At 37.3% G+C, this 27,824-nt stretch overlaps 1 protein-coding gene across 12 annotated transcripts in view; it reads right to left on the bottom strand.

The window, feature by feature from the left end:
• DST (dystonin) overlaps window positions 1-27,824 on the bottom strand; it is a 496,251-nt gene that overhangs the window by 45,526 nt on the left and 422,901 nt on the right. For 10 of the 12 annotated variants that reach the window (XM_058734319.1, XM_058734316.1, XM_058734317.1 and 7 more), the window contains 13 exons: window positions 27,441-27,767; window positions 26,859-26,943; window positions 25,406-25,647; window positions 24,300-24,506; window positions 14,531-14,650; window positions 14,223-14,330; window positions 11,757-11,975; window positions 7,648-7,851; window positions 6,227-6,458; window positions 5,115-5,341; window positions 3,114-3,236; window positions 2,882-2,983; window positions 303-404 (listed from right to left, as the gene is read on the bottom strand). In XM_058734319.1, the coding sequence (XP_058590302.1) occupies window positions 303-404; window positions 2,882-2,983; window positions 3,114-3,236; window positions 5,115-5,341; window positions 6,227-6,458; window positions 7,648-7,851; window positions 11,757-11,975; window positions 14,223-14,330; window positions 14,531-14,650; window positions 24,300-24,506; window positions 25,406-25,647; window positions 26,859-26,943; window positions 27,441-27,767 (2,298 nt within the window). The remainder of the gene's footprint in view (window positions 1-302; window positions 405-2,881; window positions 2,984-3,113; window positions 3,237-5,114; window positions 5,342-6,226; window positions 6,459-7,647; window positions 7,852-11,756; window positions 11,976-14,222; window positions 14,331-14,530; window positions 14,651-24,299; window positions 24,507-25,405; window positions 25,648-26,858; window positions 26,944-27,440; window positions 27,768-27,824) is intronic. The other 2 variants (XM_058734313.1, XM_058734320.1) reach the window with 1 other exon arrangement.

Below are 27,824 nucleotides of genomic sequence, written 5' to 3' on the forward strand. Positions count from 1 at the left end.
TCAAATCTTAAAAGAAGTTGTATGTAACATTTTTGGGTAGCTTTTAAAAAGCCACCTTTCTGGTTATCATTTTCTGACTTTTCTATAATGAATAGGTATTGATTTAATAAGAAGAAAACTAGTATTTTGTATCATTTAATGAGAACTTATATGCTGCTTATTATGTAATTATGCTATATTAAACCAGTTTCACAATCAAAATGTTAACACTTTAGCTATGTAAAATAAATTTGTGTCAAGAGTCCCATGAACAAAGAACATAAAAATACAATCTCTGATAAATTAATGAACCACACGCATACCTTTAGCTCTTCAATCTGCTGCTTGACAGTTTCAAGATCTGTTCCAATTGGTGACATTGAAGCTAATTTACCACCTGCAATATCTACCCAGTCAAATATTGCCTGAAAAACACATTAGCCCATGAGTTATTAGCACATCTGAAATTGCTATAACATCCCAAGTGCTACAGAAAAGTACAATCATAAATCTATACAGATATTATGGAATGAGCCTATTTTACAAATTAAGATGGTTCACCTAAATAAGTAAAAGAAACAATATGATGAAAAAGTTGTCCCAAATATGCAATAGATAGAACCTTCAATTCTGCATCCAACTTTGCAAAGGAAATTCTTTTCTGAATGGAGCTTAGAATATTAACAACTTTCAAAAAAGTGCATTTGAAAAAGTTTTATAAATTCAATCACATGAAATAGACATAAGAAAGCATAGAGAATTCTAAGAGGAAGATTATGTAAATATATTGAAAGAAAAAGATTTCAAAGCCATCTGTTTTTTCTAATAAAGCAAGAAGTTTATTGTTTAGCACTTGAGCAAAATATTTGGCCCAGCTAAAGCCTTACACATTATTTAGATTAGCATAAAAATCCTGCACATACCACAATTAATATTATGACCATGATTCTGAATTACAACATAGACAACAGAATCTATTTTCCTGTTCTTTTTATGTAATATAAACATTTTAGGAAGGCACAACTCACATTTCTTTCAGATACTGAATGCACAAAATTATTCTGGACTTTAATGAAGTTGCCAGACCATATAGTAGGAGGAAGAATCTTGGAAACTATCTGTTATTTTCATTTATCATTAATAAACCCAATAACTTAAGCAGTAACCTGTGAAATTATATTTAATGAGAACTTATAAGCTGCTTATTATGTAATTATGCTATATTAAACCAGTTTCACAATCAAAATGTTAATACTTCAGTTATGTAAAATAAATTTGTGTCAAGAGTCGCATGAATAAAGAACATAAAAATACAATCTCTGTCAATTAATAAAAACATATATATATATTTTCACTTTACAGTCAAACCCTGAAATGCCTAGAGCTTCTGGACCTTTCAACATCTCGTTCTAGCCAATCTTAGCTATTTAGTAAATCAAGTGGCCCTTCATTCTCGCAGATGATGCTCCTAACCTATAATGGGCCTTGTCTGTCTAGCAGGGGTAATGAGAGAGTAAAAGTTAAGGTGCCCCAGGGCACCTGGGTAGCTTGGCTGGTTAAGCCTCCCTCCTGATTTCATGCTCAGGTCATGATCTCATGGTTCGCGGATTTGTGCCCCACATCAGGCTCTGCAATGACGGCATGGAGCCTGCTTGGGATTCTCTGTGTCCCCTTCTCTCTCTGCCCTCCCCCCACTTGCATTCTCCCTCCCTCTCTCTCTGTCTCTCAAAAACAAACAAACAAACATTAAAATTTTAAAAAAAGGAAAGTCACAGCGCCTAGCCAGTGACCTCTGTGGCTAATGGCTCCTGAGGGCAAAAGGCTGCAAATGGTGGCAGTGCCATCTGCAGCCACAGAAGAGGGCACAACTCAGTCATTTATTAACAACACATACAAATCATGACCTGCTCCCACAAACTGAGGGCTGGAGCCTGATTAGTTAGTTCCTGGCCACTGAAACCTAACCAATCATTTAACTCTTCGGTTAAAAAGTGGGGGAAGGAGGAAAGTTATATAAGATATTATTTGTGGTGAATTTTTTCATATATTTCCAAAGTTCAAAACACTTTCAACTGGCATGAAGCCTGGCTTCTGATATTTACTTTTACAAATATAGAAATGGAATGGCATAATAAAAAGGAAAAGATGTTCTCATCTGAGCTTTAAAAATAATATTCACTTGGTGTTATGGAAATACTCAGAAGGGCTTTTTCCATATGGTAGGAGGGTTGACAGATTCAACACTGGCCAGCCTGTTAGGAAATGGAATAAAGCTGAAGAAGGTAAGGAGAGAAATGTCCCTGAGCTGGCTTCCACCAACAAGACAATTTTTCATATGAAAAGGGAAACTTTAAAACATGGTTAATAAACTGAATGAGAACCGTTAAGGGGTGTGAAAAACAACCGTGAAAAGGAATTACGTGGATGGAAAGGAAGAAAAACATTTTATACAACAGATTATGACCTAATGAAACAGAAATCTATTTTAGTTCAACGGGGAACACTGGCTTCAAATCAAATCTCTTTTACTCCTGACTTTAGTTAAACTCAGGGATATTTTTAGATAGTGTTTACTCCTTTCATCTTACTCCACTCAACTTTAGAAGAGAACTCCGATTCAGCTCTCATTTCAGTCTGGTGTGGAACCATTAACATTTTCCAAAAATCAAAATTTTTCTTTTCAAAGTAAATTGCACTGTGTGTATAAAAATGTAGTGAGATGTGTGCATAAATCTACACATCTATCCAGTGTCAGAAATACCTTCCAAAAGGCAAAACATACACTGAAGTAGGTGAGCCTACTGCACACGTATCTGCGGTGCTGGGGTGGTGTCAATGTGTAAATCTGCACGCGTCAGTCAGCCTGATTCTCCTACCAGGAGACATGCCTGAACGCCCTTACCTGTAGTCCATCCTGGTACTGAACGGCAGCCTGCATTGCCTCCTCAAGTTTGTCCACCCGGTCTTTCCAAGCCTTATTCAGAGAATCCCAGGCTGAATTTAACTACAATATAAATATCAGAACTCTTTTAGTGTCATTTATTAAGTTTGCAACTATTTCTTCCAAATATGCTTTAAACAAAATCTTTTTTAAAAAAGCATTTTGATGAGAGTAGGAAATACACTAGCTGTACCTCATCTATACTCTTCTTGACAATGGGTTTATCAGGTTCCCCACATGCAGCAATGAGTTCAGAACCCAGGTTGACAACTATATCCAGCTCTTCCTGTAGTCCATCAATTTCTTCCTTAATGGCCTAGAATAAGAAATGACAGCCTCAGAGTTTTAAGCAAAAACACACGGGAACTAAAAAGATGGACACAGAGACATTAATTATAGTTATTTCTAGGAAGTGGGATTATGATCAATTTTATTTTCTTCTTCTTTTCTAACTTTCTGCGATCAATTTTTTGAATAAGAAAGAAGAAATATTTTAAAGAAAAACAGCATCCTTTGTAATAAACATGTTTATTCTAAAAACAATATTTAAAGAATTAGTTCTACGTAACAAATACCAGAACAAGCTCCTTTAAATATCAATAACAATGAAAAGTGTAGAGATACATTTTGTTTTTGAAACAAAATAGTTTGGGCAATATACATTTATATTTTTCTTTATTTTTTTGAAGTTTTTTAAAATCTATTTTGAGAGAAAATAGAGAGCATCAGCAGGGGAGAGGCAGAGAGAGGGAGAGAGAGAGAGAATTCCAGGCAGGCTCTGTACTGTCAGTGCAGAGCCAGATGTGAGGCTCGAACTCACGAACTTGGGTTCATGAGTCGAACTGCATTCAGGAGTCAGACACTCAAGTGAGCAAGCCACCCAGATGCCCTGGCAATATACATTTAAAATAGAGGTTGAGTAATCTACAACAACAACAACAACAAAAAAAAAAAATCTAAAGTACTCCTATCCCTATGCACACAACCAAACCAAGCTTGCAGATACAGAGAACAGATAGGTGGTTGCCAGAGGCAGGGGATGTGGGTGGGACAAATGGGTGAAGGGGGTCAAAAGGTATAAACTTCCACTGGTTAAAAAAGAAGTCATGGGAAGCAATGTATAGCTTGGTGACTGTAGTTAATAATACTGCATTGTATATTTTAAAGTTGTTAAGAATAGAACTTAAATAACCAAAAGTAAAGCACGACTTCAAAAACTTCTAACAAATTAACAATGTTAGTAGATTTAAGATAATCTAGCTTATTATGTCATTTCCCTAGGACTTATAAACTACAAAAAAAAAATAGGAGAAAAATGCAGTGTACTACTTTTGCTTTAATCTTCTTGGTTAAATATATTTATTCACTCAAGAAACATTTAATAAGCATAAACCAAGCCCAAACTAGGCATTGGGGATATAAATAAAAATAGAGCTATTCCACTCAAGGGGATCGAAGTCCATTAGGAAAAAGAGAGATATAATCAATAAGTTATACTATGTGTAGAGTCTTTTGCATGAGGACAGCATTATGAGAACACAGACAAACTTTCCTAAGTATGCAAGGCTTACAACCCAAATGACCCTTGAAGTTTGAGTGGGATTTGCCAGAAGAGTGGTAGGAACATACGAGGGTGAGGTAACTAATCCGCAAAGATAACAGAGACTAGAAAGAGCACACCGCAGTGTCAGGGGAAGCCACTTTCTAATAAAGGAGCAGCACTCAACCAAATGGCTTTGAGAACACAGGCATGGGCTATGCTGGGATGTAAAAGGCCAGGACACTACTATCGGGTGTCTGGATTTCATTCTGTAGGCAGTGGATGCCTCCGAGTGGTTCTGAGTGGCGATACAGTAAGAGTAGATCTAGAGAGAGGACAAGGTTGGAAGTCGGGCAAGGAAAAAGACTCTGCAGGTAGGGATACCACTATGGATTACTTCAGAAGCCAAAAACGGAGGGAACAAGGGCCTGAAATAAGGCAGGAGGAGTTGAGATGAAGGGAAACTTTAAAAATACATACTCTCTCAGTGAAATATGTGGGTATAATCTAGTTCCTACTATATCACTATGCATTCTACTTTTGGAACCAAATATAAACTGTAATAGAGTAATTCCGAATATTTACCAAGGGAATCCAGGTTTCATTACAACTTACTTTTTTTTTTTTTAACTTTAAAGGAGATTTTCTGCTTACCTCTGCTGCTTCTTGCTGCTGTTTTACTACTGAGGGATCAATTCCAGGATCCTCCAGATCCCGGATGAAATCTTGTGTATCTTTAGTGGTTACGACCAATGACATGTGATCACACCAGAACTTTTCTGCTAATTCCATTACATCCAGTAGTTTGGCTTCCCTTTCTTCCACAAGTGTGTGTATGTTCTCCCAAATGAAAACCATTTGGTCAAGCTTATCCTGAACAGCTACGGCACAAAATAGTATCAAAAAGGCAGTATGTTAGCCTCATTTAAGCAATAAAGCAGAATGTTTTAGTTTACACAGAAACAGTGATTCAATTTGCTAAGTATCTAAAACTGGACCCAATTTTAGTTGACCACAGTCTAGTGAGTATCACTAGGCCCAATATAGCATATTCTAGACAAATGCAAGCTCTCAGGGTATCCTACTCCTCCTGAACCAAGGCTCTTTCTGACAAAAGTAGACACTCAAGGGTAAGTGAGCTCAGACTAGACCTAAGTTTACCAAGTTTGAAGTTCACCAAGGCTGACCTTCATTCCAAAGAAAATGAAATAACCACTTAAGCTCTCCAAATCAAAAATACTGATGTCTGTTCAGTCTCAGGAACATAACAATGTAGGATATGTATTTTGGGCTTGTTTCTAGAGTAACCTTATAAACCTCCACTAATCCATGTATGTACTCTTCCTTTTGAACCCCAGCTCTTATCTTTAAGATGGCTGGCTAAGGTCGTGGTTGCCATTTCTGTGGCTACACGATACCCAGTCTGTTGTACGCATTATAAAAAGTAGTGTGTAATTAGTAATGAGAAAAAAAACAAAAACAAAACCTAGATTTGTCCCTTAGCATCATGCTTTAAACAACTGGTTTAGAAGTCCCAAAGAACACATGGCTTTTGCATAATGGCACACTTTGTAACACAGAAAAACATTAACAAGGGATTTTTGTACATAGCTCTTCAACCCCAATGGTAGTACCTTTTCTAAAATCTGGCATTTTGTTATGCCATTGGACCGTCCATAAACACCAGGACAATTCTAAATGTTTAGAATTATTTAGAATTATTTTAAAGGTAAAGTTCAGTTGTTTCCTTATTCTGAAATTATTACCTTTGGCAGATATGTCTTTGTCAGTGCCCTCAGATCTCGCAATCATTTCCTCTCCCCTCTTTTTAAGTGTTTCATACAATGGTTGTAGCTTCTCCATGTCTACTGACACATTCTTATTCTCACTGATCTGCTCCTTAATCTTCTCTACCTCAGCTGAGATCGAAGGCGGCTGCCTCAAACGCTCCACGATGCGTTCCAGGCTCTCAAGGATCTGGTCTATCTTGTCGTGGAACTAGAAGTGAATCAAAGGGGTCATTTATGGGGAAAAGACCTGTGATATCAAACGTCATATTTAAATGAAAACAAAAAAAAAAAACCCATATAGTTAATGTCACAATCAAGAATTAAATCTTAGCTACTTTGTTAACATATCTACCCAAATGAGTGTATTCGTTAAGAAACAGTATACGTTAAAAAAAGAAACAGCATACATTAATATATAATTGGACTAGCTGACATCAGCATTTTACCTGTTGCCTCATTTTAGCATAATTCAAATTAATTTTAAAAATTAAGCCCAATAAGCTGTGTGTTTTTCTATCAAAACTGTTTTATTCATCTGTACTCATTATTTTGACATCCTAAAAACGTTATATTATTAAATGTAAGATTCAAGAACATTTTTTATTAGAATACATGAATTTCTTAAGTTCTAAATTTTCTGAACTGAAAAATGTTAAAAAATGAGTCCAAACAAAAACCTCCCTGACAGAACAGAAGTTTGAGCTCCATTCATGGTCAAACACATAATCAGATTCATGAAAGAATTTTAAAGTTTTGTTTGCAAAGGTACCATGGGCGATAAAGCAAAGTCATAAAACCTTGTTCAGTCATGGATTTTACACTCTCCTCAGTTTTAAAAGAATCATCATTCAGGATTACGAAAAATGGCCCACTCCACTGTCAGTGTATATAATAACAAAAGCCCAACTGTGCAGATGGAAAATCTGTAGGTAATTTCCAATTCAACTTCTTGAAAACAGGTATTTTCAAAAAAAAGAAAAACATGAATTTCCAACTCTAATTGTTTCCTTCTAATTCAGTCTACACAGTCTTTCTTCTTATTGCCTTCATGGGAGTGTCTCATTAATAATGATAATAGCACTTTTCTTTTAGCTCTCCCAGTGGCAAATATTCCATTCTACTTTAGATGGACACTTAATTAAATATTTGAACAGTGATGTCAGTTGTATGTTTTTTAAGGCATTGAATATTATTTTGTATTGTATCTGCAAGCAGGCAGAGAGAAATATAAGGATTGGACCGAGCAAATACCCCTTTTGAGAGGCAAAAACTTCAATACTCAGATTTAATGTAGTGAAATAATTCTGGTTCAAATTTAATCAGGAGATCCAAGAAAATGTTTTTCCATGCTCTGCCATTTAAACGAACTCAGTCATATTTCTGGTACAAATGATTACCTGAGTAGATTGAGAAATAGCTTCATCCAATGCCACAGCTCGCTTTTTGACATCTTCTTTAATTTGACTGTAAAGGGTGTCAGCTGCCACGTACTTCTCTTGGATAGAAAAGCCTTCCCCTGGGCTCAATTCCAGTAACTGTGGCCCAGTTTTGTTCATCTTATCTATATGAGGCTTGTGTTCGGCTATCAACTCTCGCAGTTGCTATAACAAACCAAACAGCTTCTCAGTATCTCAGGGTCACACTTCCATATTACAGCTGTCTACATGCCCAATGCATCCAGCTGGCAAGAAACTCCAAACACCCTTCCCATCACAAGGCATTTAACACAGGACGGCTCATACTGCTCCTTGCCAGCAAGAGATGCCCCTGACACAAAGAATAAACAATAGTCTGGTCACGTCAAAGTCTCTTTAAGGGTACATACAAAACTGCTCGTTGAGTGAAATAATGAATCCCAGTTCATTATGCATTTCCTATCAAGAGCAGTAGACACTCGGACAAGGGTCATATTACATAAAGAATTATGAACTCACTATGTTCCCAACCTATAGAGATTAAGCCATAACTTTCGGTGTCCCTTTCTGTACACTCATGATATATGCAAAAATTCTTTAAAAGGGAGGAAGGAAGAAAGGGAAGGAAAGAAAAGGAAAGAAGTTCAGCAGAAGGCAGACATAATGCCAAGAGAAAAAGTTAAGAGGATATAAGGCCATAAGGCATTGTAGTTATGTATATATTTAAACCAATACAAAATGTGTATATATAGGTTACATTACATATACCCAAGTATGACTCCATTATATGTATATATGTGATACCTATAATATACACATATGAATAAATCCATCTGTATTTTAAAACGTTAAAGGCTACAGGGTAATCAATCTATCAGACATGTCTGTATACTGAGCATTATTGGTAAGGTGTGTTTAAAGAAAAATATATGACACATGAAATATTTTGCACAATGTCATCTAATCAAGAGATACAATGATATTTATGCCAATAAGTGGGTGTGTAATGGAGCCCCATTCCTTCTAGGAAGACAAATAAATCTAGAATATCTATACTCCATAGAACCCAGAGCCTCCACTGAGCAGTGGTTCATGGACCAGATCCAAAGCTACATCCATCTTTGCTTCCAGGTCTCTCTTAGGCTAGCCTCCCTGCAGCATTGAGGAGCCTTCCATTTGTACCACAGTAGTGATTAGGATCCTTAATCAGAAGCTTCTTGTCCTCACCAGAAGGTTTATTTCCAAATTATTTGCTACCTAGCCCCTAACAAAAACTTCTCTGAGAGAAATTATATTCAGGAAAGACAGTCTAGAGAAAATCTACCAATCTCCTCCTGTAAACATTTTAATTTCTATCATTCACAAGAAGAATCGCCAAGATAGCCACATATCTAGATACTTATTGAAAGTGCTCACTAAAATCAGTCATATAAATTATTTTGAAAATTATTAAGGAAATTGGCATATCATTAACAATGATGTATTTTTTTTCCAAGGTTTAAATCCTTTATTTTATTTATTTATTTTTAATTTTATTTTTTTATTTTTTAAAATTTACAATGATGTATTTTTGAATACAATGCTATTTTTGAAGTTTTTCTGAATATGGTCTCCAAACTCTTAAAAAACAGCTAAATAGGGGCGCCTGGGTGGCGCAGTCGGTTAAGCGTCCGACTTCAGCCAGGTCACGATCTCGTGGTCCGCGAGTTTGAGCCCCGCGTCAGGCTCTGGGCTGATGGCTCGGAGCCTGGAGCCTGTTTCCGATTCTGTGTCTCCCTCTCTCTCTGCCCCTCCCCCGTTCATGCTCTGTCTCTCTCTGTCCCAAAAATGAATAAAAAACGTTGAAAAAAAAATTATAAAAAAAAAAAAAAAACAACAACAGCTAAATAGACATAAATTCCGTTAAAAGAAAAAGAAGGGGTTGGTCCTAATCTAACATGCTGCTCATAAGGATGTCTGTGATCTAGCTCCTGAGTGGTCCAGGCTGAGATTTTCTTATTTTTGTTTCATATTATGAGATCATCTATTCATGCTGCCTTAAGGAATGGAGGTAATAATGGTAGTAACAGCTAATAAACAATCTCACAAAAAAGCACTGTGTTACACACGTTCTGGTTTCAGTACTCTACAAGGCATGTTGGTAAATCAAGTTTACACTTGAGTTATCAAGAGACTCTCAGGTAAAATGAGAGATCTCTGCTGAGATGTCCCCAGTTGCCTAGCACGTAGGTAGATCTCATTTGTGTAGCACCACTGTGAAACTCCTTAGTTTGGGAAGTACTGAGATGACCCTTTTTCAGACCATTCCTTTTTTAAACATCTGGTACTACCAGATGCCTACTTGGGTGTGTGTGTGGAGAAAGGGCCCAATGGGTGATGTCTTCTGCCTCATATGTAACAAAATGATTCTTGGCAACATACTGCCATAAGGGTCCAGTCACAATGGAGATAATGAGTGTGACCTCAATGTATCTACCATATAATAACTGGTTCTTGGAGCCATTTTTCATTCCTGATCAGAATGAACTAGAAGATCTTCCCAAACAAATGCAGCGGAGGATAAGGCTGTGGAGCTGCAAAAGAAAGGCTGTTCTACAAGGCTGTAAATATTATGAATAATTTAGTTGAATAATTTGAAGACTCAGCTACAAAGTTTTATAGTTCCTTTATACATAAAACTGTACATTTGAGAGCTGAAAGATTATGCTAAAAAGGGAAAATTAATTCCACTTTGAAATTCAGTAATAATTCAATAATAATCTCATTCCATTATTTGATGTTATGACAGAAACACAGCTGCTCAAATCTCACCTCAGAATTGAAGAAATCCACGTTAACATTTTATATTAAAACTTATTCAGTGGATAGGCATCAGGATTTCTGCCACGAAGAAACCTTTATACCAAAATTAAATTCAATTCTACATAATTTCTAGGTCTTTCTCCTGCTGCTTTAGATAGAACTTAAAATTTCCATTTTGCATTAAAGTGTTGACTAAAGCCCTTCTAAACAAACGCTTAGGGATATTCTTCAGTGCCAGTACATTAAAAAAGTAAACAAACAAAATAAGGGTGGCACATTCTTCATACAATGATGTAATACACCACTGAGTTAAAGTCTTCCTGTGTGCGTGCACACACACATGCGCACACTTGCACACACGCATGATTAATCTCAGAGTACATCTTGTATAGATCTGGGAGACAGCAACTAGGTTCACACATCCATGACAGCAACAACTTCAGAGTTTTTCTGACAGTCTTGAACCCTCTCTCTCATTCAAACCCTTGCAAAATTTTAAGCCATGTTAATATTTAAGTAGCTGCTGAAATGAGGGCTTCATAATGCCATTTTATTTATGTTTAAAACATGATATATTTGTAGATGTAAATATACTCTCTAGCTTAATCGTATACGCTTATAGGAGCAAAAACAAACATCAAAAGAGTTCCATGCACATAAGGTTAAAAAAAAAATGGGGAAACATCTTGTCTTTGCACCTTTAGCATTCCCTTCTCACTGACTTAGCTTTTACATTATTTGTGTTTTGACACGCTGTCATATTGTCAATTTCCTCCAAGCTCAATGGCCTTGTCTGTATGATGCCGCTTTGATGTATTTCTACTATTTGCTTATATTCTAGAGGTCTCCAACCAATACATATTAAGTATAAAACTTAGTCGACATATGTAAATTAAAAGCAATTCAACATGCATCAATTCAAAGTACTTCAAAAAGCTTATTTCGCTAACATTTAAAAATGAGCACTTTGCTTTTGTACCAGGATGGCTTATACTTCATACTATTCTAGGAAAGCTGGGATGTAATTAATGACATACACAATGTGGCCTCCCCACAGGAGTCTTTCTCACTGTAACCCTGGAAAACAGGTGAGCAATATGAGGTAAGCAACTGTGCAGACCAGAATACAATATTGCTAAAACCCCCCAAAATAATGTAAAACATCTAACTGCATTTAAAAAACACCATCCCAGTGCTCACTTTGGCAGCACATATACTAGAAAAACAGCATAACCATCGTGGTTCTCTTTCAATGGGGAATACAACATTCTCTTTAATACCCAGCTTACCCGGTGCTCTTCCTGCTGTTGTCTTAGAGTTTCATATTCGAGGGCTGGGGCAGGAAGCTGAGAGATGATTCTTTGTGTTTCTGTCAGCCATGGCCAAAGTTCTTCATATGTTTCCCAGAACTGGTTAACCAGGGACTGTGCTCGTTCTAGCTGTAGATACCTCTCTGAGTTTATCTGGCAGATGGCATCATAGTTCTTCAACACCTTGTCCAGTTTTTTCTAGAAAATAAGAAAATGAAATGTGTTCAGCTGGCTAAACAGGCCAAACAGCACATATACTCCAGAATGTTTTTTCTAGCACTATATGCTTAGTGCAAAGCAGGCACTCACAGATGTATGTTAAATGAAAAAAATCATTAAAACCTATTTAGATTAGGGGCGCCTGGGTGGCTCAGTTGGTTAATCATCCAACTCTTGACTTCAGCTCAGGTCACAATCTCCCAGTTCGTGAGATAGAGCCCTGCATCAGGCTCTGTGCTAACAGTATGGAGCCTGCTTGGGATTCTGTCTTTCCCTCTCTCTGCTCCTCCCCTGCTCACATGCTCATGCTCTTGCTCTCTCTCAATAATAAATTAATTAAAAATTTTAAAATGTATTTAGATTGTAACTATTTCTATGTACAAACGTTCATTTTAAATTTAAAAAGACCCTGGGGGCTCCTCACTGGCTTGGTCAGTATAGCATCTGACTCCTCATCTCGGGGTTGTAAGTTGGAGCCTAATGTTGAGTGTAGAGATTACTTAAAAATAAAATCTTAAAGGGGCGCCTGGGTGGCACAGTCGGTTAAGCGTCCGACTTCAGCCAGGTCACGATCTCGCGGTCCGTGAGTTCGAGCCCCGCGTCGGGCTCTGGGCTGATGGCTCGGAGCCTGGAGCCTGTTTCCGATTCTGTGTCTCCCTCTCTCTCTGTCCCTCCCCCGTTCATGCTCTGTCTCTCTCTGTCCCAAAAATAAAATAAACGTTGAAAAAAAAATTTTTTTTAAAATAAAATCTTAAAAAGAAAAATAAAGATCCTTCAGGTTCATCCATATTTTTGCACAAGGCACGATTTCCTTTCTTTTTAAGGCTGAATAATAATCCCTTCTATGCTAATGTTGTATCTTACCACAACAAAAAAACCTTTCACATATATATGTAAAAAATAGCAAAAATGTGGAACCATAAAAGTACAACTGGAGATCAAGATATATCCACACAACAGGTTTTTATATTGTCATCAAAAATCATGGGATTTAATGACAGAGAACAAGCACCCTCCTTCCCCCCGTCAGAAATATTAGGTGACAAAACCCAAAATATAGTAAATAAACAGATTCAGGTTTTTATGAAAAAGACAATGAGCTCTCCAAACATAATAAGCCAAATTCTTCAACTATCCTTCTAGGTCGTATAGGCCTTCTGGGCTAGAAAACAAGTCTCATATGAGTCTAGCGACATTAACATTACTTTCTGGCCAAAAGTAAAGACTCCCTCTCACAAGTGAAGTTATAAGAGGAATTGCTAGCAAAATTAATTGCATATATTACAATCAGAGTAGAACATTATACTATACACTGTATTTTATGGGGTGATCATAGTGATCTAGATTACAGTATAAATTTACATCATAAACTAATAGCAGAAGATAAAGCACAACAGGAATCTAATAAACCACAGAATGACACAGAAAATATTTCATGATGATCTCTATTTTTCATGTCAGTCTTTATAAAAAGAATAAAGGAAAGATTAAATTATAAATAAGTAAATTGCCAGAATAAATAAAAGTAGTATCAATATACAGTTACATTCTATTACTTTGTCCACGGTACACCTTGAAACCAATGCATACTATTTAAAGTGTAATCTTAGGCATAAACATTTGCATTTTTTTTTTTTTGCTATGGGATAGTTTCCTATCAGAAGCATTAGTATACATTAATTTCTTTAGACTGCTGAGATGTCTGAATGTGAATTGAACTAAACATTTTTACTTGTGACTGGTTTTCCATCAATTTAAAGGATCATTAGAAGTCTAGAAACCAGATGCTTTCTTAATTATTCAGCTCATTTTTCTCCTGTACAGCTTACCAAAATTTTATACAGAATGGATTTCAGCATTAAACAGAACCATATATTTTGAAGCATACAGACAACAGGTGACATATAGAGTGATAATTTATACTGATAATAATGGCAATAATACAGCTAACATTAACTGAATGTTTAACGTGTGCCAGTTATTCAAGGATGCAAATTTTAATAGCTTTAGTGTCTATTAAAAAAAGTGTCCCCAGGGTGATTCCCTTAAGGAATATTCCTTTTACTTTTACTCTGTAAGCTTGAAAAAATGCCTTATTTAAATCTCATGATTCAGATGTCCAAATGGCAGCTGTGGATAAAGAAAATGTGCTGCTCTAGGACTGAGCACTCAATACATGCCATTTATTTGAGGGTCTCAGCAGCAGCCACACAGACAAGATTATACCTTCATTGATTGCTTTTCCTCTTCACTGCATGTGGTCATGATTTTATGTCCAGATTTGACAAGCTCATCAATAATATCCTTGTGTCTCAAAATCTCCATGGTGAATTTCTGTGATTTACCAGAATAAAGATAAAAAGAGAGAGAGAGAGAGAGAGGCTGTGTGACTAAAATGAAAACAATCAGGCAAAGTAGTTAAAAATACCAAGTTACACTAAAAGGGTCTTGTAAAGTAAATCATGCAATCCCACTTTCTAGATTGGAGCACGTTAACAAGCAATTTTGATATAACTGGAAATGTACTTCTTCACCTTTTGAAGCTGCAGCTGAGCAGAGGTCTGGTCTTGCTCAAGCCTGATGTCACCCAGAGACATCAATTTCTTTTCGGTTTCAGTAATCCAGGATAATTCAGCATCAGCTGCTTGGTCAAACTAAACAGAAGACGAATAATTAGGTCAGTAAGTTCCTGTAACTGGTGCCAGAAAAATACCTACCTAAGATTTTTTAAAATATCCTAATTACACAAGTGGAAAATTTGAGCTTATCTCTTCATGGCATCCTAAAATAATTCATGGTAATGACTCAAGTTATAAAGGAGAAGTTCCCACAGAATAATTAAACACACGCTCTTAAAACACATTGAATCTGTAACATGGCATTAATTATTCTGGGACAGCTAAGTCTGTTACCTTCTTTTTGGTTGTTATAAGAATTTCCTCCGTAAGAGTACTATCCAAATTAAACAGCTAAGAAAGTGGGTATCATCTTTCAATCACTGCATTCATCACTTTAATCCATGTGGTATGCAGACAGCACTCCACTACTGACGTATAAGATTCCTAGCAAAACTCATGAAATATTCCCATTTATTTATCATACTATGTGTGTATAAATGTATGTGCAAAGTATGATTGTGTATGTAGAGTATACCTGCAAATGTCTCATGTAAAATTTTTTATATCTCATTTAATAATTCACTTCCAAAAGCGTTCTTAAATATTTTATGAGGTTTTATTTTCCTGATCTTAACAATAATTCATGGTAGAAATTCATAAAGTACAGAAAAATATACAGAAGAAAATTAAAACCTGGAGTTAATACTGTTGGTATTTTAGTGAATTTTATTCCAGAAGTTGAAAAAGATTTATGAAAGTCTGGGATAATACTGTATAAACAGTTTCATATCCTGCTCTTTCATTTATTATGAACATTTCCTATGTCATATTCTTTGAAATGTGAATTTTAAATAACATCATTGTATTCTAGCATACGTGGATATTTTCATTTAGGCACACTGCATTTTTTGCTATTATATAAACAGACCTGTAATAAATATAAATCTCTGCTGGCATCTTCAATTAGTTCTTCAGGGTAGATTCCTAGAAGTTAACTACCAAGTCAAAGAGCATGAACTTCTTCATTACCTTGCATGAGACAGAACCTGATGCCTTCTAGAACCAAGCAGGTATCATAAATGAGCAAAGTGCTCCCACAAGCACCAATGGTAAATGGTAACTAACATTGGCCTTAGTTGGAAGATTTAATGGGAAACAGACATTGCAAGCACTCAGTTACAGTACTGCCAGAACTTTTAATTTTTCATGAGAATCTGGAAATCTAGATGAGAGCAGGGGATATATAAGTGACGAGAGAGAAGAGTAGAGATAAGATACTAGGTTAGAAAATAATTCATACTTCTAAAACACTCTGCGACACAATGCAGACTCACGGGAAGATGGAGATGTGCTTTCCCTGTTCCTCGTAAGCACACCTACAAATCCCCAGGCGTTACATACACGCCCACGTTACATACGAAACACGCATAAGATTGTGAAAGGAGACAGAAGACAGCACAACTGCTGTGGACCTTGGCGCCCGGGGAACAACACAGTGGTGAATTCTCTGGGTTTTCTTCTTGCCTCACACGTCCTAGACTGGACACTGGAGAAAATGGAACCCGGAAACACCAAGAGGCACAGACAAAACCCCAAGAGAAGTCTGCCCCCTCAGCCAGATGACCAGGAAAGGGGCATCCTAGCAAGACACAGAACTTTTAAACGATAACCACTCTGTCTAGACTCCACAGGAAAAAAGGCTGTGGTCTCACCCACACTCATGCCAAGGAAGGCCTACATTTTTGCGCTCATGAGCCTACATATCAAGGTGCTGGCACTGTTGCCAGGGTGATGTCAGAGAAGGCGAAATAGGGAGATGCAACTTTTGGTGCCACTGGCCAGTAACAAAGCTCCTGCCCACAGTATCAGTGGAGATCATGTGGGGAGCCCCCACAAGCAGTCATGAATTGCCCCTCCCTATCTCCTCCGGGGTGGTTCAGAGAAGGCCTAGTGGAGAGTCAGGATTTTCACCACGGCTCTGTGGTTAATTTAGCCACCTTCACTGAGCTGCTGGAAAAGACTGCTCCAACAGCTGGAGGTCTAATCCCCACTCCCAGCTGGCAGAGATGAGGAGCACCCATGTCAGGTGTCACGAGAGGCTGAGTGGGGAACGAAGACCTCTGCTTGTACCCGGCAGTACCCCCAGCTTCTTCTGCCAGAGTGGTGCCTGAGGAGGCCAGTCCAAACGGAAAGTTTAATTACGACCCAAAACTCCTAAGTTAGCAGCAAGAACCAAGGCCTCCAACTGAACTAAAGAAAGATCATCAATGGATGCCGATACCTAGATGACAGAAATGTTAGTACTGTCTGACAAAAATTTTCAAGGAACAATGATAAAAATGCTTTAATGAGCAATTTTAAACACCACTGAAATGAATGTGAAAAATCAGAAGGCCTTAGCAACAAAAATCCTCAGCAAAAAAAGAGGATATATAAAGAACCGAATGGAAATTTTAGAAGTTAAATATATAATAACAAATAAGGTCAGAGGATGAGATCAATGAAGGGCACAGAGGAAAGAATCAGTGAAGCAAAAGACACAACAACAGAAATTACCCAAGCTGAATAATAGAAAACAGACTGGAGGAAAAAAAAAAAATCAATAGAGCCTCAGGGACCTGTGGAACTATAATACAAGATCTAACATTCCTGTTGTTGGAGTCTCAGAAGGAGAAGAGAAAGAGATTGTAGGGAAAAAAAACCCTCAAATATTTTAAACAATGATAAAATTACAGAAATGCAGAAATAACTTCTGGTTGCCAGGAGTTAAGGAGGGAGCAGAGGTGGGAGGCTATAAAAGGGAGACATGAGGTAGTCCTACGGTGATGAAATGTTCTGTATCTTGACTGCATCAACATCAACATCCTGCCTGTGATACTGTACTATACTTTTGCAAAACGTCACCACTGGGGAAAATGGGTAAAGGGTACAATGTGACTGTCTCTATCTTATTTCTTACAATTGCATGTGAATCTACAAGTATCTTAATAAAAGTTAATTAAAAACAACAACAACAAAAGGTCTGTGTGGATAACCTCTGTGTGAGCTCCAGTTCACATTTTCCTTTTAGATAATATACTGCCAAACTGTCCTTCAGGTAGGATATACTGATTTATACAGCCACAAGGCAAGTTTTTCTGTACCCTCATCACCATGGGGTACAATTTATTTTTAAATAATATTTTCCAAGCGTATCAGTGGACTTCCCTTAATTATAAGGAAATAATCTGCCAGCAGTAACCTGGCACAGACTTGAATAGCACTGATTAAGAGTAATGTTACACTTTCAATCTCACAAAGAAAGAATAACAAATTATAGAAGTGAAAAATACTTAATAATATTATAAATTATTATAGTTTTTTCCTATATATCATGAACCCACTTGTTTTCACCTTTGCCAAATAATGAATGAGTAAATAAATACTGATGCTATTTGCAGGTCAGTTTCTTTTAGTCAATGGTTCAGATGGAAGAAAAATTTAGTAATCATGTAAATAATGGGTCCCAGCCAGGAATACAATAGAGGTGTAAAACAAACAAACAAACAAACAAAAAACAACTCAATTGCATAAGGATATGAAGGAGGAGATAGGGCTTAACAGACCTTTCCTTAACAACCTCTAAACTGCTGCCTGAATAAAATCTGATAGAAACCAATACCTACCAAAACAAACAAACAAACACGATGCAAAATCAGGCTGCTTTAAGACTAACATAGTGTCTGGACAGCAGACTGGAACACATTTGCCACATTGGGCTGTCCTTCAAGTGTCACACATTTAAGAGGACCAATGATATGCTGAACTTGTTCCAGACAGAAATTCAGAGTTTTAGTCCACAGAGTGGGGTGAGCTCCTTTATAAGGGCAGTACTTCTAAAATGACTATGTGTACATTTATACATTCAAACATAATTACTCATTTTTCCTGTATTTCCCATAACTTTATACATTATTTTTTTAGCGAAGCCACATTTTTCATAAAACTTATTGAAAAGGCTCCTGGTTTGCAGACAGTAGTGTTAATAAATGTTTTTTTTTCATTGATTCGTTACTTTTCCTGCTACTGGGACAAACCAGAACAATGTGGCTTCCAGAAAAGAATCCATATGAAAGACCATATGAAAAATTGTATCTTAATCTGGTTCAGTAATTTTTATATTAGTTTCAAACGGAACTACTCATTAGCAGTTATTCACTAATGTGAAAAAGAAAAGAAAAGAAAAGATTTCAAGGCACCTGGCTAGCTACCTCAGTCAGTGGACCGTGTGCCTCTTGATCTCGGGGTTTCAAGTTTGAGCCCCATGTTGGGGGTAGAGATTACTTAAAAGTAAAATTTAAAAAAAAAGAAAAGGAAAGGAAAAAATTTCAACTAATTCAGGAGCTTCAATGTAGAAAAAAGAAATCCTCATGAAAAACAAGTAGAAGAGCCTTCATGGTTAGATTATTCACTTTCAAGATATATACAATGAAACTTCAAGGTAAAACTTTATTATGTGATTCCCTTAACGAATGTGAAACTGGGCAGAACAGTCCAGGCCTTTGTACCTGAGTGCAAGTGCTGTGAGATATCTGAATAAAATTTAACAGTAATGACTTTTTTCCTCTACTGGTCCCTGAAAAAACAAAGTGACAAACCACCCCACTTGTTTGTGATCAGGCAATTTTCAGCACTTATATGACAGTCCTAGTAAATAAAGTCAGCCTGTTAGTGTTAATATTAGTTTAAATCTATTTCTCTTTCTCTTAAAAAAAAAAAAAAAGACTCCAGTGAAAAATAGTATGGGGATACCATCTAAGTTGCCAAAATGGAAAACTGAAACTAAAACACTGTTTCTTCAACCAGAGCAAATATTTGCTCTGCTAAAAGAAAACAAGACTGCAAGCAGAAATTTCCCTCCTGTCTTTTGAGATTTTTTTAATTAAATTAGCAAATATTTATTGTTTAGCAACAAATGGAATAGCCCCAGGGTCTTCATTAAGCAATTTACAGGGAAGCAAGGCATTTTATTTACACCTATAAACTTTCGAATGACTATATGTGTACATTTCTAATAGACCATAAAGGCTGCTTATTTTACAATGTGAACAATATGGAGAACCAGTTTATTAGACCAAATTTTAATAAACTTGTTTACTGCTCACTCAAGTAGCAGAAATTGACTTCAAATAAATTGTAGATAATATTACCATCCATAATTGCATTCTAGGAAATATTCTACTAGGTTTTATCAGTGGAATCTAACCACTGACCTACTATAACTCTTATTATAGTAGAACCAGTATTTCAGAAATTTCCAACAAGACTGTGAAAGACATTTAAGATTTTATTTATTTAAAAAAATTTTTTTAATGTTTATTTATTTTTGAGAAACAGAGAGAGACAGAGCACAAGCAGAGGAGGGGCAGAGAGAGAGGAGACACAGAATCCGAAGCAGGCTCCAGGCTCTGAGCTGTCAACACAGAGCTCCATGTGGGGCTTAAATCCACGAACCATGAGATCATGACCTAAGCCAAAGTCGGGTGCTTAAGTGAGCCACCCAGGCACCCCTAAAGATTTTATTTTTTAAGTAATCTCTACACCCAACGTGGGGCTCAAACTCAGAACTCTGAGATTGAGTCACACACTCCACCAACTGAGCCAGCCAGGCACCCTAATAGTGAAAGAAATTGGCTATCTCTATTCCTGAAAAACGCTCTAAAACAATAATGGCCAGCATTTTACTGAACACACTAAGTGCTTCACATGCAGTATCTTCTCTAATCCTGACAACAACTGCATCATCTGGGTATTACCATCTACTCCATTTACAGTTGAGAAAACTGAGGTAGAGAAAAGTTACCTGACTTACCAGGGCTTACCCAGCTAGTAACTGTTGGAGCTGAGACTCAAACCAAGGTGGTCTGACCCCAGAGACTGCATTGCTAGTTGCCCTATCACTGGTGCTCATATACAGTTCGGGCTTCGTGAACTCAAAATATGCATGCAATTTCACCAAAAATGGCTCATATACCACAACCGTCAATAAATACTAGGTTTTAACTTCTTAAACATTTCTCCAGTCTCTGACAAACTACTTTTGTGTTTATCTAGAGGGTTTCTTTTAAGTGGAAATAGAGGCTTAAGAAAGGCAAAATGATAAGTGAACCTTAACTTCAAGGACATCCTTTTACTCCCTTCCCCTGGCTGAGGATCTTATCACTTTTCCTTGATTAGCATTTCCTTCCATTTTGCTTTGCATTATTCATAACACAGCCCATATTTTCCCACCCCCAACACCTGGAGGGTCTAAACTAATCTCCCTTCCGTGGGGGAAGTTTCCTACTAGTTCTTTAAAAGAAACAAACAGGTGTTATTTTTTTTCCAAGGCTGATTCCTAATGACCTGATGAGTTGCTTATTTTAATTGCACCCAAATCACCAACCTACGTGCCTTTAATATAAAAGGGTCATTATGGCCACTCAAGCCAAGCAATTAGAACTGTTGAAGAGTGTCTGGGATTCCCAGATCCCGTGAAATACACACATTTTAGCAACTTCTGACAATTGTGCATATTAATATGAGGCAAAGGACAATGAACTTCTCTGAGGTTAAAACAATCACAATGGTGTGAATTCAGGCTATAAGTCTGCACATCTTTTAAGCGAAAGTGCCTCCCCCTATTTCCACATTGCTCATTTGGTTCAATTTGCAATTAGAGAAAGAAAGCAACAAAAAGAAAGCAACAAAAAGATGCTACTTCGTGCAGGTTTAACAGGCAAAAATATGTACAGTTTCTAACTCAGATGATGGCATGTATTGTGAGAAGGAGAGACCTGTTTCGTTTTGTTTATAAAGCTCACCATCACTGTTTACTAAAGCTGACTTGTTCTCCTCAGGTATTTCCTAAAAGTAATGAATGGGCCTAATTCTTATAAAAAAGCATACTCTCTTCAGAATGTCAATGCTTGCCAATCTGTAGAGTCAGATGCATACAGTCCTCACTCATTTGTCCATAATAGAGGCAGTTTGATGATTTTCAAACAGCAATAAATACTACTCAAATTTATAAAGGGTTCTGTCATAGGCCTCCATGATTTCAAAATTCAGTGACACATATTCTCAAAACTGTTACTATCAATATAGGATAACCATAAAAAATCTAACCACATCAAATCAGAACTTTTCTAAAAACTATGTTTAAACAGGATGGTTACAAAGTCATGCCAATTACTAGACATCTGCATGCTCCCTTCCCTGTCCTTTTCAAACTAATTCTTTTCTATGTTTTCTTGGATATCTTTTTTTTTTCTTTTTTTTCTTTTTTAAGTGGGCTCCAACATGGGGCTTAAACTCACGACCCTGAGATCAAGACCCGAGCTGACATCAAAAGTCAGTTGCTTAATTGAATGAGCCACCCAGGCACTCCTAGACATCTTTCCCATCGATGTTTGGAAGCCAATATACTCTGCAACAGTGACCTGACTCACAAAGTCCCTATGCTTTTCTTGAATTCCAAAAAGCAGGTTATAACATTATATAGGAGGTAGATCTGTATACAAACAGCCTTAATGCTGGGCAAAAGGTGAAACATCTTAATAGAAATTTACTTGGAAACAAAACATTCAGTTGTTTAAAATCTATTTAGCCAGGTTATTAGGAAACAAAGCATCAAATCTATAAATGTAAAAATTACCACTTCGTGTTCAAGACATACGTCCTACCCTGTCAACTTGTGGGTGTGGGTATGTTGAAGGTAGGGACCTGGAAAGGAGTAGCTGTTAATAAAACAAATTGTATGTGACTATAGGTATGTCTAAAAAGATGGGACGGAGGTCAGATCACATCCATTGTTTTAGATGGAGAAGAGACACAGAATGGTGCTTGGTCTGTTTATGCACCTTAAAACAGTACGAAATGTGTGGCTAACATCCGAGTCTCCAGATATTTTTGCACCATCTCTTCTATACTGAAGAGACGAATTATTATTGTGAAAAGAGAAAACAAATATTTTAGTGCCAAACTGTACTCTGGTGCTAATTCCAAATATTTATAAGTGAGCAAAGTTATGAAATGACTTCAGTCATAAATTAGCTCCTTTATAAACTTGAAAATTATGAGTTTAGAAACATGTGAACAACCAGAAAATATCAATGGCATTAGCATTAGCTGTATGACTTATTGGTAGTAAGACACTAGGTCTTCCTCTCTCAGAAGGAAGACTGGAAGGATAGAGATCATATTATTTACACACTATTTCTTCCATGAGTTTTTCCTGTATTCTTTCAGAAAATCTTAAAATTTTCTATAATGACTGTGTCTCTCTCTTTCTGCCCCTCCTCCACTCACAGTCTCTCTCTCAAAAATAAATAAACATTAAAAAAAATACAAGCTCAATCTGTCATCTTGCCCTTTTTATGCTCTTATTTCACTGAACTAACCACCCACAGTCAACCTCTCAAGAAAAATCGTACTCCAAGAGTACAGAATAGTAGTCTTGCTATTTAGGGAAATCTTCAGTGCCAATTCTGAAATGTGGATATAAGTTTTTGGGAAAATATCCAGTGTTTTCATACAGTTGAATAAACTTCACAGATAAATGCATTTATCCTCCTGTAATAATGAGGCATACAGATTGTGCCGAACTTTGAAAACTGAAGTCATGCAAATACATTCCTCAGGCATGAATGCTCTCCCTCACAAAAATTTCTAAGGCAGGCCTTCCGCTATCATTGTATTTCATCAGCTTTTGTGATTCTAGAGCATGGCCCTGAAATGAGGAGTGAGGCATTATGCCACATAAATTATAATATAGAACTATATAAATTACACTTTTACAGCAACCTTAGAAAATTAATTTTGGATGCTCCCACACAATCTGCTTGGTTTGTGGCTCTGGTGTTCAGCATGTATTAGTAAAGGCTTAGTTATGTGCCTTCCAGAGCTCTGCTCTGAAGTACCCTGCAATAGCACACTAATCCTGTCACAGAAGGTCTGCAGTAAGAGTCTGATGACTTAATGTAAATAGTCCAAGATAGTCAATAAAAGTTAATCAAAACACATATTATAAATTTCTATTTCCAGGACCCCACTCATAACCCAGAGTTTTCTGAGGGAGCTGTGGTGAGGGCTGGGTGCCTACAAAACTCTCTGGAACTCTAAACTCTGCATGAGTCACAGACAGGTCAGAAACAACCCTTCCCACCGCCCACCCCCCCCCCCTTCAGTCCAGAAAAAACACACATCGCCAACATGACTGTTTCCTTTTTAGAAAGAACACAGCCTCTCTTTGCCATTGCTGTATGTAAATGAATAGTCAGTGTGGACTTATGTGATAACTCAAAATATTTACTCACATACAGATTAGACTTAGCCAAGGCATAAAATTAGCATTAGCAATTCACATATATGTAAGCGAAAAGCACTTTGTTTGGAAAGCAGGGCTGATCTTCCCAGTGACCGATTTGGTAAGGGTATAAATCTGGGCTACAATGAGGCAGATGGCTGTTAACAATGTACAGATTAGCCTTGCCCTGCCTCGCACTCAGATGTCGAAGTAACCCAAAATCTTTTCAAATCCCTCCTTTCATTTTTGAAGCATAACAAATGAATGGAAACACTATTAATAGAAATCTTTGTTCAGGTAAAGGCTCTGAGAACAACTGGGGGAAATTTATTGCCTAGACAACAAACCGCTTGTCCCTACCTGCTGTGATCTCAGAATGGCCGCATCGATCTCCTCCACCTTTTGAGTGATGGTGTCGCTCACTAATCGGTAGCGGTCATTGTCCTCGGCCACCATTTTTTCAAGTCCTTCCCTCGCCCTCCAGGGTACCAACTCCAGTAAAGCACTGCTCACTTCGTTAAGGGAGTCCAATAAGGCTTTGCTGTCCTTAGCTTCCTTTTTCAGTTCCTGAAAACAGAATTCAGAAAAGACACAAATCTGTGGGTAATGCTTAAGAGTTAGAACAGGCTTTTCCTTTAACTGTCCTCGGGGCTGACATCCTTTGCAGGTCAATTATGCCAGGCATTGGTCCCTGAGTTTCAGTTAAGTTCTAGAAACCTTTGCTATTTAGAGCTATTTTGTAAAAAGGAAAAGTGTTTCCTGAGGAGTTCCAAAGAACAATTCATTTGTCAACACGGCAAAGATTTTATCTTTGAACTTTAATATAAATGTTTAAAATTCGGGAAACAAAACCAAGCAGGTTCACATGTATTATTCTTTGCTTTCTGGTAACCTCTAAGTAATCAGGTACTAGGAAAGTAAAATAAAGAGTAAAGTCCAAGCCAGAACTAAGTGACCCTCAAAATGAGTACGTAGTGGCTTTAAATCATCCCTGTTGAATCATTACAGGCTCAGTGAGCCTGACCTCCCCGGCTCCCTTCCACCCACATGTGATCATACTTCAGGGATGATAAAACAGAGGCTATCTCTGAAAAGAAAACCAGCATGACAGAATACCACTTCTGCAATATAAGTAGAAAAGCCACCTCATGCTACGCATCTATCTTACATAAATATTGTTGTTCTAAGCAAATTATGTGTATCTCTGAAACAATGACTTTTTTTTTCTTTCTGTTTTCATCATTCTGTCTCTTGTGTAATAAACTATACTCCCAACCACAAGACTCTGGAAACAAATTATAAATGCAAGGCTTTCATCTCTGGGCTCTTCGAAGTGTTACACAATTGATCTCCTGCCAATTTCTATTGGGTCCCCATCAAGGCATCCTTCAGCATATTAGTAACGACAGGAGACTATCACCCTAAACGGTAACAAATGGATCCAAAATGCGTAAATAAAAGCCTACTTTTTGTCTCGCTTGGGCTTGGCTTGCTGCTTCTCCCGTCAGAACCTGAGTTTCGTATGAAAGTAATTCCACCTCCACTTTGTCCAGCCAGGTGCAGAGCTCTTCACGTGTGGAGTGCAGGCGCCTGGCAAGCTGCAGTGCCTGCTCCAAGGTCTTGGCTACATCCGTGCTTAATTTAGTAATGTCTTTGTACCTTGCTTTAATGGCTTCCAATTTATCTTGAATGATTAAAACTTCATCACCTAAAATTTCAAAGGCACGTTATATCTCAAGAAAGCAAAGAAAAGCTAGAGGGAGGGTTTCTTCAGATTTTATTGTACACTGATGAGATTTTCTCAGGGAGGGGAGGGAGGAGAGACATTTTTCCAAAGATGATCTGACCCAAGAGAAGCCTTTTTCTAGGTTTTAATCCTTCCCGAGATTTCTGGCAAATCTAAACAGCTCTGAAAATGCCAATATAAAACCGGAAAGGGCTACAGTGCCTGCAGTTATGGGAAAGCACCACCTTCACAACTAACTATATGGTGTTTTCAGACTTCAAGCACAGGAGCTAAAAACTGCTTGGGTTCCAACACTGACTTTGCCACTTGTTACCATGCACAAGATCCTTAACCTCTTTGTGTCCTTGGTTTACTCATTATTACACAGGGATGAAAGAATCTACCTCATAAAGTTGTGATAAAAATTCAACAAGTTTATAGTTGCAAAGCGTTTAGACCAGCGTCTGGCATGTGCATATGTATGTGTGCAAATGTGTGCACATGTGTGTACGTGGTACATGTGTATGGGATGTGAATGTGTATATATTAAAAATAATAAACTTATCTGCACTATTCCAGTAGGTCCTCGCTCTCCTCTACCTCATTTTCAGACACCCAGAGAAATCGCATCCTGGGCTTCAGACTCCTGGTTCAAGGTTCTAGATACTATAGTGAACCCCTCGCAACTCACAATGAATGTTACTGGCCCGTACTTCAACACAGATGCTAATGGACACAGGTACAGTGAAACTTTCCTGTGGCCAAAGGAATTACTAAAACGAATTAGTCTGTATCTGTTTTCTTAGTAAGTGTAAGCATGGAGAAATGAAGTGTGTGTATAGTCAGAGAATTTGTCACTGAACGCAAACTATCTTAAAATTTTAAAAACTGGTCTACAACCTGCGTACTCATGCAGAACAACTGCCTCCCGCAAGTGGAAAATGAATGTAACCCTGCTATGTGCTATGAGTAATACACACAACTTCCATTAGGAACTCAAGTGAGATCATGAGAAAAAAAGTGAGCTCATATCCCAAAACCCCCTTGGATCAGTCTTCAAAGAATTCTGCAGAATGAAGTCTTGGAGTGGCCTCAGAATTATAAAGGATTTTGTTTTTCTCTTATCCCTAAAATATTTAGAAAGCAATGCAACAATGCTAATTGCATGATGATCTGATTTGAAAGATTCTCACCTGTTGTTTGTTTCAGTAGTTCTAAACCATTTAGTAATGCCTGATCTACATTTTGTTTTCTGAGTAGGATGTCCTCTTGCAGAACCTAAGACACAGGTACGGTTTTTATGTTGGCGGGGGGGAAAAAATCACAGTTAGCTTTGGTTAATCTTAGAGAACTCTGTGTTTCATAGAGATTTAAGTAGACACCTCCCATTTTCAACTATTAATCCCTGTTCCCTTATTTTCGCCTCCTCTTTAAACCACCATGGCCCATGTTCATCTACCCTAATTCACACGCTCTCCCCTTTTCAGAAAACAGACTATGTGAAGATATTGGACTACCAGTTAATTATGAGTCTTCATGTACAACAATAAAATAGCAAAGGAAAGGGGGGAATCTGGCTATTGGATAAATTCAATCTCTTTTTAAAGTGACTCCATTAGAAGTAATCTGTATATACAGGCAAAGTCTTTTTTTGAGTATAGCAATTCCCCTAAATCATAAGAACATAAAACAATCCAGAAATGAGAAAGACTTAGAAAATAATGACAAGTGAAATGAAAAAACAAAATAAAATAAAATAAAATAAATAAAAATACCCGAAGTTCAGACTGCTGCTTCCATAACCCCTCAGGGCTGTAATCCTGGACTGAGAGCTTGCTCAGTTTGTCATGCACTTCATTCAGCCAATTCATCAGCTCAACTTCATCTTCCCCAAAAATCTTAGCATTACATAAGGCCTGCTGGAGGAGCTCAGACCTGCTGTGACTTTTCTCTTGAATCTCAATGTACCACACTTGAGAGGAGTCTAGTTTACTTTGCACCATATCTTTATCCTCCCTGGAGCTCAAAACCTTTAAGGATTGGCCAATGCTAACAGCCTGGTGTAAATGTTTATTGTGATTGATGATGTCATCTTCTAAGGCCTAAAATAAAGTTTAAGAAAAGAGAAACAAAAAGGATGGACAAATAAAAATGAAAAC

This window comes from Neofelis nebulosa, chromosome 6 (assembly GCF_028018385.1).
Source record: "Neofelis nebulosa isolate mNeoNeb1 chromosome 6, mNeoNeb1.pri, whole genome shotgun sequence".
Lineage (NCBI taxonomy): Eukaryota > Metazoa > Chordata > Mammalia > Carnivora > Felidae > Neofelis > Neofelis nebulosa.